The following is a 16,976-nucleotide window of genomic DNA, read 5'->3' on the forward strand; positions in this document are numbered from 1 at the left end:
AACATCTTTGGTTCTATTATTAATGACAAAATAGCTAAAAAAAAATCAAATAATGCATTTAGAAGCAAATGAGGTTGAAAACCAAAAAAATAGTTTTGCAAATTACCCAGGTTTCTAATTATACTCAAAGAGCCAGCATAATCCACTTTCTTGATGATACTGGAAAAACACCTTTTTGTACAGAACAGCAATTACTGTTATTGCTAAAACCATGTAGTGTGTTGCAGTATTTATTTTCAGATCATATCTCTTTATGGGATATATTTATCTTGCAGTACTTAACTGCTGTTAAGATGTATGAGTATGTATGTGTATTTTTGTCTTGTTCAGAACCCCCCAAGGTATTCAATATTAAAAATACTGTAATGTAAAACAATCCCTCACATAGTGATTTCTGTATTTCTTTAGTTTCAGATTCACTGGGTATATTATTCCTCTTTTTCTGGTTAAAAACAAAAAAACAATTAAAGCTGTCAGGATGTATCATGGCATCTCCTGAGAGCCACATTTGGTTTGCATGTTGTGGAGAACAGTTCCCACTCCTTCAGCAGCTTTTCATTCTCCTGACTGTTGGAGAGTGTAAAATAAGTCTGTAGCCCCCTTTGTGTCACACGTTTCTAGAAGGTATGTTAGGAAGTCAAGTAGCAGCACTGTTCAACACACATATTTATTTACATTTTTTTTATTTCATTCTTATAAAGGAGCCTAGAGGAACGTGTATACATGTGGATGCTGCAAAACAATCCCAGCCCTGGCCTGTTTGGATGTGGTAACTATAGTCAGTAGGGGATGGAGAAAGGTGAGATTTCACCTCGGTGTTCTAGCTAAACTGTCATCTCTTTGCAGCGTGACAAAGGAGCTTATCTTCCTTTTAAAAGATAAAAATGTCATATTTTATGAAGTGAAGGAAGCTGAAAACTTTAAATGACTAAGAAAACTATATTCACTAGGTAATTGTACTCCCCATCCTCCTACCAGGAGCAGTAAGAGCAGATAATATAAAGTAATGATAAATTCAAGAATCACACGCTATTTGCTCATTGAAAGATCTAATTTAGGTAAAACATGTAAAAAAGTTAGAATCCTTCCCTAGGAAGACTCTGGACCCATTAATTTCACAGTGCTTTTAAGTCTATTTGGGAAAAAGCTAAGTGGTAAGTTTAAAAGCTATCCAGGAAAAATTTAGTTTCAGGTGTCTGGATATACAATTCCCTTTTGGGAGAGCTGTTCTTTTTAAATCCAGAAGTCCATTACTATTAAAAATTCTTTTAAATTATTTTGAATGAAGGCCAAAGCCCACATGCAAATACATCACAAAATCCAATGATGATTAGGCATAGTAAATCTTTACTTTTGGGGAATTACTGAATTGAGTGGGATGTTGATGGCTACTGTGAAGAACTCACTTGGGGACTTAGTATAAGAACAATGATTTTATCTGCTGCCATAATATTAGTATGTTAATTTTTTTTCCTGTCTTTTTGAAAAATGGCAGCGAGGAGGATGTGCTTAGAACACATCTATTTAGAACAACACTGCTGGCATACTTTATTTTGAAACGTTAACATAGTTAATTTAATTGACCATGTGATTCACACAAAGGCTTGGCACAATGTAAATAACACCTACTGTCTTGCAGGTAGCTAATCAAATTATAGCACAGCCTCTGGGAATCCGAAATAGAGACAATTCTTCAGTTTAAAAAAATATATATAATATATAAAATATATATGTGCAAGTAAACATGTATTAAAGGAGTTTAGGAGAGCTTTACCAGTAAAATCAAAATTCCATACTCCATACTTCCGAAATATTGCAACTTTTTCTTTTCTTTCCTACTTAGCTCAACTTTCTAGGAAAGGCAGTTTTCTTGCCATTGCGTAAGTGGCCTCAAACTTTCATAACAGGAACACTGGTGTTTTAAAAACAAAAGTTGTCTTGAAGATCTGGAATTTAGGGTGCAGGTTCCTATTCATGCATAGTATTGATAAGTTTGAGCTGCTGCTTTCCTGAAACTGTCCTTTTCTAGTTTTATTTAAAAATTTACAGTAATAATGCTTTTTTTAATAGGATGGCATGAGTGAAAACTAATTTCATGACTGCAGCTTTTATCCATGCCTTACAAAATACTTTGAACATGTAGCACTGCATCTCAATATTTGATCATTATTTCCTCCAGCAGTGAGAAGCTATCACACTGCTAAATAAACTGTTCCTCTGTCACAGAAAAGAGGTCAGCAGACTACAAGCTCATATCCTCCCACCCGTTTTTAGAACCTAAAGACTCAATATTTTACTTCATCTTAAAGACATCTTGTAATCTAAGGAGGTGACATTTTTGACCACCAGTGTTTTTGCCCTCCCATGCTGTACTGTAGAGGCAGAAGTGTGAGCCTGATTGCACAGCTACGTTCTTAAAGACACGGACTAGCAGGATTTTAGCCCAAACAGATATGCTATCAACTGAGTCAAGGTGACTGCTCCCAGGTACTGCTCCCAAAGAAACTTTTAGACTGGTCAAAATAGTGCTGCCTTAGTTACATAAAAAACATTCTTTCTGCAGAAGGCTTCACTAATGGCCTTGCAAGTAGAAAGGAAGAAGAAAAAAAAGGAAATAAGGAAATTCTGTTTTGCAGCCAACACAGTCACTTCTTGTATTTATGCAACACAGGTCACTGCTCAGTAAGAGCCTTAGTCAGGTTCCCTTTCAGGGACCTTTTTCTTTAGGTCATCAAATCATTGAATCATCAAATCATTGAAACATCAAATGAAAATATTAACGTTCTGTACCCCTTAAATGTGCCTATTAGAAATGCTTCCATATTTCATTTTTTTTTACTATCTCGGTATGAAAGTACTACTGACCTACTACAAACTTGAGTCTTAAGCCCCCAACTTCCACTTGACAAGCAGCTGTTTTTAATTTACCTAATTACTTTGGCAAAAGATACTAGAATGGGAATGAAGCACCTAAGAACTTACAGGTTTTGTCTGAAGCAAATCACTGTTCTATGCTCAGTTTTATTAATCCTCAGTCCTGAGATGGAACAGCATGTATTTGTTTTTCATAGAAAAAAAAGAGATCTCCAGCATTATTTTAATTGTAAGCATCATGTTTGCTTTCTGCTACATATAAGAAATAAAGATCTAGAGGCTTTGAATTTTGTACTTATTTTCGTTTATTACAAATGCACATATTCACTGCTTATTCACATTAGAAACAAAACCATATAGAACCGAAAGTGCTTTAATTATCACAAGAACGCAGAAATACACAAGACAGTGCACAGCCCTTCAGCTTCAACCAAATATAAAACCCCTAAAAATATCTGAAGACGATCTCTTACATAGAGTACCCAACACTAAATGTTATGTGTGCTTACCAAGGTGCTTCAAACAAAAAGTATAAGTGCTTTCAGACTGATCTAGACTGAAACTAACCACAATTTTGTTTCCGTTAGCAGTTATTCCAGATACTTTTGCTACAGTATTTTTTTTAAGGGGAAAAATGAAATCCCTCAAATACCTCTGGACATGGCAGAAAAGTTATCAGGCACTAAGACAATTGAAGAAACAAAATTAATGGCTCTGCCCAAAAGAAACACATAACCATCCAGGGAACCAGAGCCTGGATGACTTTGCACACCTCCTCTGTTCAGCAATATGCAGGGAAAAGTTGGGAGTTTGGCTGCATAAGACCCAATATTCCAGAGACTAGAGCTGGTCCTGGGTTCGTTCCTTCAACCCTCTTGCTGCAGCTCCAAAATCTGTAGGTGTTTCTTGTATTAACTCCTCAGAAAGTCTCTACATGGGAACATGGGAAGAGGTATTTGGAAAATCTCTGCACTCCATGACTCCCAAAACTTAAGCTGATCTTTTTTAAGGAGGTTCCTTTCAACAGGCAGGAGAACAGACACAAAAACCCTGAGAAATCCCATTCTGTCTTTTCAAAGGGGCAGCATGTTTCACAGCTGAGGACAGATGTACTGGTGGTCCCACAGTTCAAGTTTCTTCCCTTGTTGATTACAAAGCTAGTTCAAACCTTAGATACGTAACTATGTGAATCCTCATTTATTAAATACATTTTTCCTATTAAGTGTTAAGGCAGCCTGGAAAACTGCATCATCAGTCCCAATTGCAATTTCCACCTAAACTCAAGCTCAGAGCCATTCAAAAGCAAGTAACTTTTGAAATAACACCATAATTCTGTGGCTTTGCAGAAGAGACGGTTTAACAAAAAAAAAAAAAAAAAAAAAAAACCCAAAACCCCAAAACGTTTGCATAAATGTTCTATCAATCCACTCAGAGGTCTCCCTTCATGTCTTCAGGCCTCATGTGCTCTTCACATAGCAGCATAATCATTTATTTGTGCCTGTGTTCAGCTGCCACAATGACTTCCAGATGTCAGGAACAGGGCATCTTGCTGAGCATCTGTCTGCATGCTTCTGAAGTGATCATCACTGCACTTACACTTCAAGCAACATTTTTTCCCTCCAAAGAGGAAATTTTAAACGAAGGAAAACATGCTTTTCCTTGTCTCTCCTACTAACCCAACTTTTTCCAATCACATGTTTTGGAGAAAGGGTCTTAAGCATTACCAAACTTAAGTATGCCCCAGTTATGATCAAAACAAGCTTTAGTTTAGATCAATATAATGCATACTTTAGTTCTAAATCACATTGAGTTAATGTAGTTTATGCAATGTTACACTTTCACTTGCACTGCATGAAAAAATTAGGACAGCGTTTCACCAGAAGACAAACATGCCTCCTCTTCCTCTAACAACACAACCTTCCTTCTGGAGAAGGACATCACAGACTTTAGGATGGCCAAGGCAATTCTGACAAAAATGCGCAAGGCAAGGAAAGCAAATGGGATCACAATCTGCATAAGGTGGAAAATTGCAGTGCTGAATTCACTTAGCAAGCACGTCAGAAAGAAGGCGCCCAGGCTCACACAGGGGTAGAGCGCAAGCTTGGCAAACATGAAGGCATGCTCCTTGCCACCGTATCTAGCGAAAGGATGCAGAGTTTCTCTTTCATGGAGAAGGGCTGTAGTCCATATGGCAAACTGAAATATGCTGGCAAAGAAGGTGATAACGCAGCTGACCTGGATGGCTTCTATTTCATTGTGAGATCTCTCTGCGAATTCGCTGGTAAGCTGATAAGCCAGTGGGAGGCCCCCGATGAAAGCCAGAGAAAGTATGTTGAGCAGTCCCATTAGTCGTGTAGCCTTGGTTAGATAAAGGAAAAGCGAGTGGTGGACAAACCAGAGAAGGCCAATTGTTACAAAAGAGCCAAAGTAGGCAAGGTAGTTCGGTCCGTATTCACTTAATGCCTCAAGGAGGCTGTCGTGGAACTTTTCCCTAACTTCTCCAGGATCCGGGACATTGTCTTCACTGTGGAGAGAAAACTTAGTTTACTCTTCATGTTAGCAATAGAGAAAAGACCTGGACCAACACTGAACTATGATGTTTTAATCTGACCTAGTAAAAATGAACAGGCACCTACTTTTTATGTATTTCTCCAATGTGCAAGTTAAAATGAATTTCCAATAGATGTTCTGAATATGAACTGAATCTGAGAGAAAATATAACTCATTTTCTTTTCAGTTAACGTAACAGAACTGCCAGGAGGACTAAAAATCTTTTATTAATACGTGCCGTTCATTTGGAAATACAAAGCATAAAGCAAACTTTGTTTTTTAAGACTTCCAAATACATCATCTCACCCCAACATATGCTTAATAGGCTAGTGATCACCGCTGCTGAAATGTGCAAATGTGCATTTTAGAAGACTTTTCTTAATTCTCTGTATGCTTTAGAGAATTGTACTTATGGTAACTCCTGCAGACTTTAAAAGTCAAAGATCTTGCTTAGTTTTATTTCTCAAAGATTACACACAGTCACAGGATAATATTGTATTTATCAATGCAAAATGTGAGAGCCAGCACAAGCCTTACCATATGTCCAGAATAAGCAGGGTTGCTACAATCGCATAGACTCCATCACTGAATGCCTCTACTCGCTCCTTACTCAGAGGCTCACTGAGGTAAAAAGTGAAGGTCTCTAAGCTACCATGTTCCTCTTCATCTCTTTCACCTGGGAAAAGAGAACTAGATGTTTAGTAAGGAAGGAAAAGAATCAGAAAGTATAAAATAAGGTAGCTAAAAATGAAACAAAACGAATGATCACCCCTTGTCTTTTCCTCCATGCACCCAAACTTTCTGTGGAAACAAAACTGTTCCTCATCCACACAGGTCAGTCACACACCTGCTTCTGCACCTGGGCCTCTGCCTGAGATTTGTTTTACCTTCTGGGACAATTAGCACTTCTGGAACAAAAAGCTGTCCTTTAAGTACATGGCAGACTGTTTCTACAAGTTAGGTGGTCTGGGCGCTTAATTAAGACAAATATTTAAGCTAAGGAAAACAGGGCTTCCTGAGGTGTGATTCAGCATCCGAGAGCCTAGCTCCTCCACTCTGCGTGGAGAACTGCACGGGAAGGAAAGAACTCACCAGAGCTAGGTCAATCAAACCACCTGTTTTAAAATAACTCTGGTCAGGAGATGGGGCTCTGGAGCTGCTAAAGGGACATGTCCAGCTCATGCCTGAACTGCACTATTAGCCACTGCACATGGTGCTGCTGCACCATGGAGGAAAAGCTTTACAGGCTGTTGAACAAGAAAGGAATTTCAACAAAAGCAAGTGTAATCACATCTGTTAGCAGTGCACTCACAGAACAAGAAACAAACAGCAAAGATCTCTGTTCCAGGCAGAAGACCAGGATGGCTTTTCTTTGCTGCACCTGTGCATCTGTGACGGAGTGAGACCCACACAGTAGTGACCTATTGCAGCAGGCACCGTCAATACTGGTGCATATTTATTCTCTGGCCATAGTTTCACCTGTTTCAAAAGCACTTCTACCTTCCTGTGAGATGTTACTGCCCCATGGCAGAGCCAAAAGTGCTCATCTACTTGCAGCAAACACAGGCGGAGTTAAGACTAGGTTAAACAGGAGCAGCAGACACAAACGTGTTTTTCTTCTGATTCACTTATGCAGTGCTAATTCCAAGAACATAATCTCTTGGATGTGGTTTTGTGGTCAGTTTACGTTGCTGCGAAAGGACAACAGTCCTTCATAATGTTGTTTTCTCCCTTGCTTTAGCAGCAGCATCCTTTCTGGCAGAGTTAATGAGTTGTTGGTGTGGTTATGCAGCTGTTAGTGCAGGTGAAAAGAGCACAGCAAGGAGCACGATGACAGGCAGCACAGGTTTAGGCTGACCTGAAGCACATGTGAAGTCATTTCTTTAGACCACAGTAATTAACTGATCAGAAGTAACAGACTGAACAACAGGCTACGCTAGAAGTGCTTGGCTTACACCACTACTGCTGCATGTTATGGATTCTCAGATACTCTGTTGATTTTAAGTTTGGGAAGCTGGAAATGTACAGTATTGCTGGGAAGAAAGGCAGAGAGTTTTCTGTATTCTTCAGTGCTCATGTTACCTTTTAAATGAGGAAGGACAGGTGGGTGGGAGCCATCACATATGCACATGTATATTTAGCACAAAACAGAGAGAGTTTTTCTTACAGAAATCCTCTTGTAACATGTCCTTTATACAGATCAGTAACAAATTAGGGAAAACGTAGGGAGACACTATATATCACAGAATCACAGAATGGTTGAGCTGGAAGGGACCTCTAGAGCTCATCCAGTCCAGCCCACTGCTCCAGGAGGGACACCCGGAGCACGGGGCACAGGGCGGCATCCAGGTGGGTTGGGAAGATCTCCAGAGCAGGAGACTCCACAGCCTCCCTGGGCAGCCTGTGCCAGGGCTCGGGCACCCTCACAGCCAAGAAGTTCTTCCTCACATGGAGATGGAACTGCCTGGGTTTCAACTGGTACCCACTGCCTCTTGTCCTGTCACTGGCCACCACGGAGAAAAGTTTGGCCCCTTCCTCCCTATATTCTCCCCTCAGGTATTTATACATGCTGATCAGATCTCCTCTCAGCCTCCTCCTCTCCAGGCTAACAAGGCCCAGCTCACTCAGTCTCTCCTGGTACTGTAGATGCTCCAGCCCCTTAACAATCTTGGCTACTCTATCCTGAACCCTCTCTAGAAGCTCCACATCAAGTTAACAAATGCAGGAAAATAGCGAAGCAGGGGGGAAACAGTTTGGGAAGCACAGCAGTACATTTGCAGATTAGAATGTCGATATCAAGAAAAATGGGACTAGAAAACATTACCATGTTTTTGGATAGTATGTTGACAACTTATGGTGTATCTGTATGCTCCTTATGAATATTGCTACTCACCAACAATCTTGGTTTTACACCATGTAATGAATCGACTGAGGTGCGGAAAAACAATAACGAGTCCAAGCAGCACATAAGACTATGGAGAGGAAGCAAGACAGTTTTAGTTTAGCTACTGGAACATAAATTTGCTTTTAAGTTTAATATGAAATAATTATTCTCAATCTTTACGTATAATAACATAAAAGAAAAAAACAAATCTTGACTGCATGACATGGAAGAGATTCATCTGAAACATGGGTATTTTTGGACAGTGATTTAATGAGTAACAACTGAATGCACATGCACCTATAAAACACACCTGGGCACTAGAACTGGAGGACAGAATATTATGTTCCAAATATACTATATTCTGAGGACAACCTAATATCCAGTTCAGAAGCTCAGGACATGGTTTAGCATCAGCAATGAGGATAGCTACAAATGCTAAAATAGAAAAAGGCATAATTCTGCTAGCAAGAATGTGAATGTAGCAATCATTTCTTTGGAATTTGCAATTACTCTCTTTCTAATGTTACTTTTCACTTGTCCTTCAGCCAAAAATAACCCATTTAACAAATGAACTGTCTAGGCAGCCCTGCACTGTGCTGGCAAAGTTGTCCTGATAGCCATGGGAATGGTCAAAGCTGAACAGAACTGGAAAAAAAAAAACCACTTTCTTTGGTTGATTGACTTGTAATTTCAGCATATTGCTCAAAAATAATGAATTGGAATAAAGTGACAGGCAGAGAGGAGTGGGACAGAAGAGGGGTCAAGGGTTTCTTTGGCTGCAATCAGAGAAACACCTGCCAGGGACATAATGCCTTGCTGTTTTGACCACTGTTCTTGCAAGAGCTTCATAAAAGTGCATAAATCTCTTCTGGTTCCCTTATAGCAGCTGACTTCTTTAAAGTTACATTGAACATCTCTGTCAAGCAGTTACTACAAAACCTAAAATTAAAAAAGGTGCCTCTCTGAAATTTGAGAACATCTCAGGTATGTCTGGTAGTATTTAGAGTGTTAATAGTGTCTGTTTTCTGACAGACACTATTTAAAGTCTTTATTTAAAGTGTGTAAATGCTTCTATGTCTCTTTTTCCAGTGGTTTTTAGGGCAGAAGTAAAACACGCCACATGGTCTATGTGTTACTCCTGTCCCAGAGACAGGGCACAACAGATTACAGGCTGTTCACACAGCAGCAACCAGGAGAGTAATTTGACTATTACAGATATACAAAAAAATACACTTGGGAACAATAAGAGGGAGTAGAAGGATGTAAGGGTGCAAATCACAGGAGAAGAAAACAGAACATTTTCAATTAAAACTAGGCATCGTCCCACTTGGGCCTCATTACACCGTGTCACTTGATCAGTTTTGATTCAATTCCTTCCAAAGTTAGGAATTATTCAGTGATAATTCTAATGAAATATTTCTTAAATACATCTATTTCTAAAGAATGAGACAGAGGCAGGGAAGCTCAGGATACATCCACAAAACAGCTTTTAGTTCAAAGTGGCAATTCTAAATAACATGAAAGATAGCAACAACTCAGCAAGAGCAGCTTATTACCATTTAATAAAGCAGGGTGAGGAAATCAGCTCCGTAAAAGCAGAGTTTGGCCAAAAATATTTGTTTTGGATTCTAGTTGGATCTGATCTACTTACTCTGCTTCCCGCTACAAAAACTAAAAATAAATAATAAAAAAAAAGTTTCTTTAGTTTTTTAGGCAATGTGGTGTTTAGCTCCTGTAGCTTTCCATCTTATCCCACCTACTTCTTATGAGCAAGCAGCTGAGTTACAGTTTTAAAGATTTGCTTTTAAAGAGCAAGAGATTAAAAAAAATGCACAGCAAACAAAATAAATATGCCTAATACCAGGAGTTTTACAGACTAGCCAAATTCATAGATCAAATCACAGATGACTCTCTGAACTAGCATCTTCATCACAGAACAGCAGTCATGACTGTATCATGATAGAACTGGCAACACAGAAATTCTACACATTTAGCACAGAAATAATTTGTTTTAATGCTTAGCCCTAAATATAGCTAATGCAAACTGCTGCATCCAAGTTTTATGTTAATTAATCATTTTAGAACAAGAACTCTTTAAAATAACTTACCAAAGGGATAAAGAAAAAAGAAAAGATGGCTGCTAAAAAGCATAAAATCGGTCCTCTTAAAATAATCTTTAAGATATGACGTTTATAGAAGTTCTGGTTTTCAGATACTTGTATCTGTTGATTTAGTAAGTGTGGGTGATAAAATCCATAGGCTACTATCAGTGCCTGCAAAGAGAACAGGATTACTGAAATTGTTACATACTAGTAAATAGAGTGTTTTAACTGCAAAGCCATGAAATTCTGAAATGTCAAATTTCAATACATTGAAGCTTATTCATCCCTTTCACATGGATGGAGGGTCTGAGAAACTGTGGGATTTTCCAATATATTACACAGGAGGATCTTAATTTGCCCTGCAGAGTTGTCATGACCCCAGATCTTACCATAAAGTGCAAGAAAGACCTCCACAATGGGAAACAGCAAAGAACAAGGCACTGCCCCAAGGGGAATATTCTGCCATCTGGAAGGTAATGGGCATTAAAGCAGAACATCTGTGTTCACTGACTCACTCAGCCCATGTTGGGCAGCTCAACAATAACCACAGCAGAGAAGGTCAGTGCAGTGCACGAATTGCCATTTCCCACATGTGTTTTTAACGAGGAGGGAAGGAGTTAACAATTCAATGCAGTTTGAGGTCAGCCGATTTAGTTGCATAGACCAGGTTCACAGGACAACGGCTACACAACCATTCTTTTGTACACGGGTACTATGTTTATCATAGCAGGCATAACTTCGTAAAACAATGCCATAAAAACAAAAAGGACACCTAGTATTTTATTTCCATGCTTCACAAACCTAACTGCAGTTTTACCTAATAAAATCTAGTCTTGAAAAGAACAAATGTAAACTCCATAGCTCCAATACCTGGATAAGGCCAATGATGACAGCACAGACACTGAACAGGAAAATGCCAAAAGGTACATCTGGGAAGGAGGCCATTAAAGAAAACTGGAAGGAAAAATGCAGCCAAATTGAACATTCAATTAAGAAGCAATTTAGAAAAATACATTCATATACAAACTCATACATAAATATTGATATATATATATATATATATAAACCTACATTTTTATAATATTCATGTAGTGTTTGGCTGTACATATTCCGTCTAAGTCTAAAGGCTCTCTTACACCAAATCTAAAGATCTAGCAATGGAGACTGTCTGTGCCAGAAGCAACATTGCTGAACAAGTCAAAAGCAAGCAAAAGTTCTCTTTAGCACAACATCTTATCTCAAAATCTAAGAAATTTATAACATAATTTCCCTTATAAAATGCAAAATTCTAATAGGTTGGACCCTTTCAAAGTTCCAAGAAGCCATCACTTCCCACTACTGCCACCTTCTTTCCAGAACAGCCATTTTCTGCCAGCTCTATTGCAGCAGCAGTTCAAGATTACAACATTAACTGTTGTGGTCGATTCAGTGCTTACACTACAGTAATTCTCTCCTGAGTTACAGAACACTTTGGGTAAGGTCCTTCTAAAGAAAGAAAGTTTCTGTAATTTAAACTTAAGACAAATATTAAGAAAGGACTTACTGTGTATGGCAAGAAGGTTATGATCATCATACAGGCCTAAGCAAAAATAAAAGTGAAACAGTGAAAAGTGAAAGCTTAAAATACAGCCTGGCAATCCAGTCATTCAAGATTTGTCTAGAAAATGCAACACAAACTGGTTTAATACATATGCTTCTTCCAGAAAAGACATTACTGAAGGTGAGCGACCTCTGCTACCTCTGGCTAGTCCTGAGTTGACATTTCTGTTTTTCAGAGCTCCAATAACCACCTTCTAGATTCCTCATCCTGCACAGCCTGATTTTAGAAATAGGTGGACTTTTGTTACCAGTAACACACAAAAAAATACTGTTTCTGTTTCTTATCACACTTCCTCTAGAGTAGCAATGCCAAGAGTAACACACCTTGCTATTTTTCTCCTAAACAAATGCTTCTGATACTCACCTCTGAAAACCTCTGAAAACTTTCCTAGTTCAAATATAAAAAGGCCAAAAACCCCCTAAAAACCCCAAGCATACAAAAATGCATTGCTTTAAAACTCTATTAGAAAAGAACTATGTTACCTCTGTGTTACTTAAAATAATTTAAACCTATTGTTTTTATTATCAAAAATTAAATGAACTGAATGTATACGCAGTCAGGCAACAGAATTTTAAACAATACATTAAGATAAAAGCTTTACATGAAAACAGTTCACCACTATAGCTATCAGTAAACAAAATATTCCTATGTGGCTCATTAAATAATATATGCTCTGAAATGAAGTGGCTTTTGTTTGCTAGTTTTGTTTAAATAAGTAAAAATTTGTTTAAACAAACATTTAGGCCACAGTAAAGCTTAAAAAAAGTGATAAAAAACCACTACTGGTTTCTCAGTGATAGACAGTTTTAAAACATTTTATATTCCTATATGCCAAATACACTGGAGAAAGAATTTCCGAGGATTTTTAATAGAAAGATTGCTGTGACCATAGCTGTAGTTCAGATTCACCATTACAGTTTCTGCATCAAAAGACAAAGCATTGCATTTTCTTTAGCCCAGAGGGTAGATGCCATAGAAAGTATTAGCATCAAGAGCTTTCTCCGTGGAAGACTCCTCAGTTCACTCAGAGGAACTTCAGACTAACGTGCTGCAGAATTTCTTAGATTTCTTAGACTAATGTGCTGCAGACTTATCACTAACATGTGCATACTAAAAGCAAGTTAGTTATCACTTATCTGACACTTTGGTAAAAAGGAATTCTGTCCTTCTGGACTTAAGTTTTGGCGGAGATCCACTACCAAAGTTGGAAGCTCTCTGACATCTACATACAAACATGTTAACAAAAAAAAAAAAAAAAACAAAACAACCAACCATGAAACCCCAACCCTTTACAAGCTAGGTGAACATGAGATATTTTAACAAGACTCACCAGATTTAGAAGAGCGAGGACATCATCTATGAGCTCTATCACCTGAAACAGTCTGTCAAAGCAAGGCAAGACCATGAACAAGACAGCTCCCCAAAATATGCATTACAACACTGCTCACAGATTCTACAGCAACGATATTGTAGGGGAGCCCGATAAGGACAAGCAGAATAAAATTTATCAAGATGACTTCTTTATTATTTTTCCTCTCCTCTGTCCTTCCTCTGCTCCTGAAATTGTATCCTCTGCTGAACCGCCAATTTCACTGCTGTTGAAGTCCCGTTCAACCTGTGAAGAAGTGATCCTGATGCCAGCCCTGGCCCACTGAGTCACATACCAAACTCCGAACAAGGCTGACAGTTACAATGGATATTATGTCTTGGGAAAACAGGATCTTTGAGAGGTACCAGACTGTAACTGATGACAACTTTCCTTATGACGTCTCCCTTTATTTTAGAATGGATGAAATGCATCCAAGTCACAGAGTAGGCTACTTGGTTACCTTCTCCCACAGGACAGGATGGTCAGAAAACTGCTAAGGAAACTGCAGAAAACTCAGCATGTACAGGGTACCTGTTACTAGGTATCAATCAAATACTGATTCACTTGAACACAGGCAAGGTCCAGGAAGTAATTAGAGACTTGCAGCCAGACTTATTCCTCATGCAAATACTGCTGACCAAAAATATAGGCAGACTTTCACACTGGACACTCTGCCATTCACACAAGACCCTGGACAAGTCTACTTGACATTCACATCTCAAAATAAGAGTTGTAGTCATCAAGACTGACTTTCAGCTTTTCAGAATAAGCTGAGCTCTGCAACAGCATTGCTCGGAGCTTTCCAGAGCAGATCCAGATGCCCAGGATATATCCAAAATCTCCAGCTTATCTGTCTCTTGTGAAGAACTAAGAACTACTATTCTCATTTTCCCCAAATTTGACTCAAAAGAATACAAGCAAGCTAATGCTTTCAAAATCTGAGTCTTTTATATATATATACAATATGTATATTATTATATGTATAATTATACATATATACATATAATTTCATATATGACATTTTAATATATATTTTTTTCTTTACCTGAATCTGATATACTGAAACCAGGGCTTAAAATTATTTATTATTTATTATTTATTATTTATTATTTATTATTTATCGTAAATATACAACACTGTTACTATTGCAAATAGAAAATAATCTTTTTCTGGCAAATGCATCATCTGCCCCCGTCTGTCAATGAAGTTCCTGGTTCAGACCAATATTCATATTTAAAAACTATTCTTGAGCATTTACTTATGCAGATGAAGAATGACAATGGTGATTTATGGGAAATCATGGGAAGTATTCATGGGAAATAACCAATTGCAGGTATCGAATTAAAGGTTGCACATGTCTCATAGAATCTGGTAAATCCATTTACTTAAGGGTAAGAAAAAGTATAGGAAAATTTGTAAGTTACAAAATCCCAATGAAAGCTATCCTGATTCCAAAAGCTGCAGAGAGTAAGATGCAAAGTTAACTTGATACTAACCTAGATCTTGATAAATTCTCAGATTTGACATAACACTTTCTCAGGTCATGTTTCGTTTGGAACTGCAGTACTCACTCCTAGCTTTCTAATACACAATAATTGTAGAGTGCAACATTTCAGCTGACCTGTTAGCCCTGAAGGGTGTTCTTTACAGATAAGATTATTAGTTCAGAGACATAAAAAAAATCACTGGGTTATAGCTGAGTGCTATTTAATTACTGTAAATATTTGAAATTACTGAGAAAGCAAGTTATTAGGAAAAGATAAACAAAAACTGCCTCTGCTAACTCAACACTAAAGAAGGCACAATAATTTTTAGTAGCTTCACACAATCAAAACTGTGTTTTATGGGAATGGAAATATGACAAACTTTTCCCTGTTCTTTGCAAATATGACAAACTTTTCCCTGCTCTTTAGAACCCCTCAGCACACTATGGCAGTAGGCCAAAACTGCCCACTCCCTCCAGTCTTCTCCTTTCTCCCCCAAAATCCCACAATGTTATTTCTTATTAAATAATAAATGGGTATGTAGCAGTGTCCAGAGCTCTGTAAAATGCAGCATCTGCAATGTCAGCTTGGTAAGAAGTGCTGTTGAGGATTGGGAAAGACAAACTTCAAACCAACATTCTGCAGCCTTCTACTTGTGCAGCACACAATTTAAGAAGTCGTGCTCTTCTAGCACAAAAATAAGCTTAAAACTACCTAGAATATGAAGTTGAACAACAAGTAATTTCAGTTTTAAAGATGTAACACTTGTTTTAAAGACAAGTTTTCCTTTATCTTGCCCTTTCAGTAGTGTAAAAGTACATTCAGCCACTGTGTAGGGTGTTTCTTTTTAATACTATCCAACAAAAGGTAATCCAAAATAGTCATGTATCAGATACGCTGTTATCTCCTGTGCTTCTAAACGGCAGTTTCCTTAGCAGTGCAGCGGTATTGAGCTCTCCCTGGGTTCCTACCTTACGTGAGCTGCCCATGCCACTGTGACTATCAAGAAGGTCATCAAGTAGACCGCAATTTTTGCTAGGAGGAGCTGCTGGACACTTTCACCCAGTTTCTGAAACAAAACATGAAGTGACAAGCAGACAAAATAAGGGGAGAAAGGTAAATGCTACACTTGGAAATTATGGGCAATGTCCGCCAGTGAGGAATTACGTATCATCACAAAATACATTTTTTAAATACACTTCCTTTCAAGCAAACTCTTTTTCGCCATCCATGCTGAAGATCTTTACAATTGGCCTTATTTTAACATCGGCATTCAGCCTGCACTATAGTATGCTGTATACTATGGTATAGTATGTTCTTCAACTGATGCCAAATATATAAAAATATATAATATGTAAACAAATGCTTTCACAAAAACGTTCGTCTCCAACACATAAATCGTATTGGGGCAACCGAATAAAACCTATGGCTCGTAACTTCAGAATGACTCCACTCTTTCAACCCTGGTTTCGTGGGTTACTCGGAGCATCCCGATCTGTTTCTGCGACTGTTTTCCCGGGTGCGGGAGCCCTTCGGGGGTCTCTGCGGGCTCCGTGTTCGCTCCACGGTGGCTCTTTTCCCTGGCTGTGCGGCTGGGGGCAGCACGTTGTGCACGGGATGCGGACACTACCTGGTCGGGATGTATTTTCGTGTGAGCCACGGGCAGAATCTGCAAGGACAAAACCACACTGAGCACCACGGGTGTCTGGCTGGGAACCTCATTAAAAACGGAAACAAGCAGAAGAAGAAAACAAAACCCTCCAAAAACGCTAAGAGTGTGAGCACGCGGGGTCACCCCCGCGATAAATCAGTAACCCGCATCCCGCTTTTATTCCCCGCGAGCGGGGCCGGCCCGTCCCGCGCCGCAGCGTCCCGACAGGGCCCGTTACGGAGGGCGCCGCCACCCGCCGCGGCCCCTCGCAGGAGGAAAACGCCCGCAACGCCGCGGACGGCGGCAGGAAACGGGCGCGGCGCGGCCCGCGCGGAGCCCGGCGCCGCTCACCATGACGGTGGCGATGATGGAGAGCAGCGCGTCGCTGTAGGCCAGCAGCCGGTGCGAGGTCTGCGTGCTGCTGCCCCGCTCCGCCGCCACGTCCAGATCCAGCCCGTGGCC

The 16,976-nt window shown here is 39.2% G+C and overlaps 1 protein-coding gene across 2 annotated transcripts; it reads right to left on the reverse strand.

The window, feature by feature from the left end:
• Positions 1 to 3,291: 3,291 nt before the first annotated feature.
• On the reverse strand, positions 3,292 to 16,518 carry TMEM175 (transmembrane protein 175). Of its 2 annotated transcripts, none has more exons than XM_026049967.1 (8): positions 16,494 to 16,518; positions 13,341 to 13,392; positions 11,954 to 11,989; positions 11,281 to 11,364; positions 10,417 to 10,581; positions 8,318 to 8,396; positions 5,962 to 6,100; positions 3,292 to 5,398 (listed from the first exon to the last, which is right to left on the reverse strand). In XM_026049967.1, the coding sequence occupies exons 3-8, from the start codon at positions 11,981 to 11,983 to the stop codon at positions 4,735 to 4,737; spliced, it is 1,161 nt and encodes a 386-aa protein (XP_025905752.1). In that variant the 5' UTR covers positions 11,984 to 11,989; positions 13,341 to 13,392; positions 16,494 to 16,518; the 3' UTR covers positions 3,292 to 4,734. The 2 variants fall into 2 exon arrangements, with proteins under 2 accessions (XP_025905752.1, XP_025905751.1); XM_026049966.1 differs by lacking the exon at positions 16,494 to 16,518 and adding an exon at positions 15,835 to 16,352.
• Between the last annotated feature and the right edge of the window lie 458 nt (positions 16,519 to 16,976).

This window comes from Nothoprocta perdicaria, unplaced genomic scaffold (genome assembly GCF_003342845.1).
Source record: "Nothoprocta perdicaria isolate Ctin4 unplaced genomic scaffold, notPer1 scaffold_63, whole genome shotgun sequence".
In the NCBI taxonomy this organism is placed as follows: Eukaryota; Metazoa; Chordata; class Aves; order Tinamiformes; family Tinamidae; genus Nothoprocta; species Nothoprocta perdicaria.

Coding starts and splice junctions, on each gene's coding strand:
- TMEM175 (XM_026049966.1), bottom strand. CDS start 15,878: ATGACCTTCTTGATAGTCACAGTGGCATGGGCAGCTCACGTAAG. Junction 13,393..15,834: donor GCATGGGCAGCTCACGTAAG/GTAGGAACCCAG, acceptor TTGCTTTGACAG/ACTGTTTCAGGTGATAGAGC. Junction 5,399..5,961: donor CTGCTTATTCTGGACATATG/GTAAGGCTTGTG, acceptor TTCTCTCCACAG/TGAAGACAATGTCCCGGATC.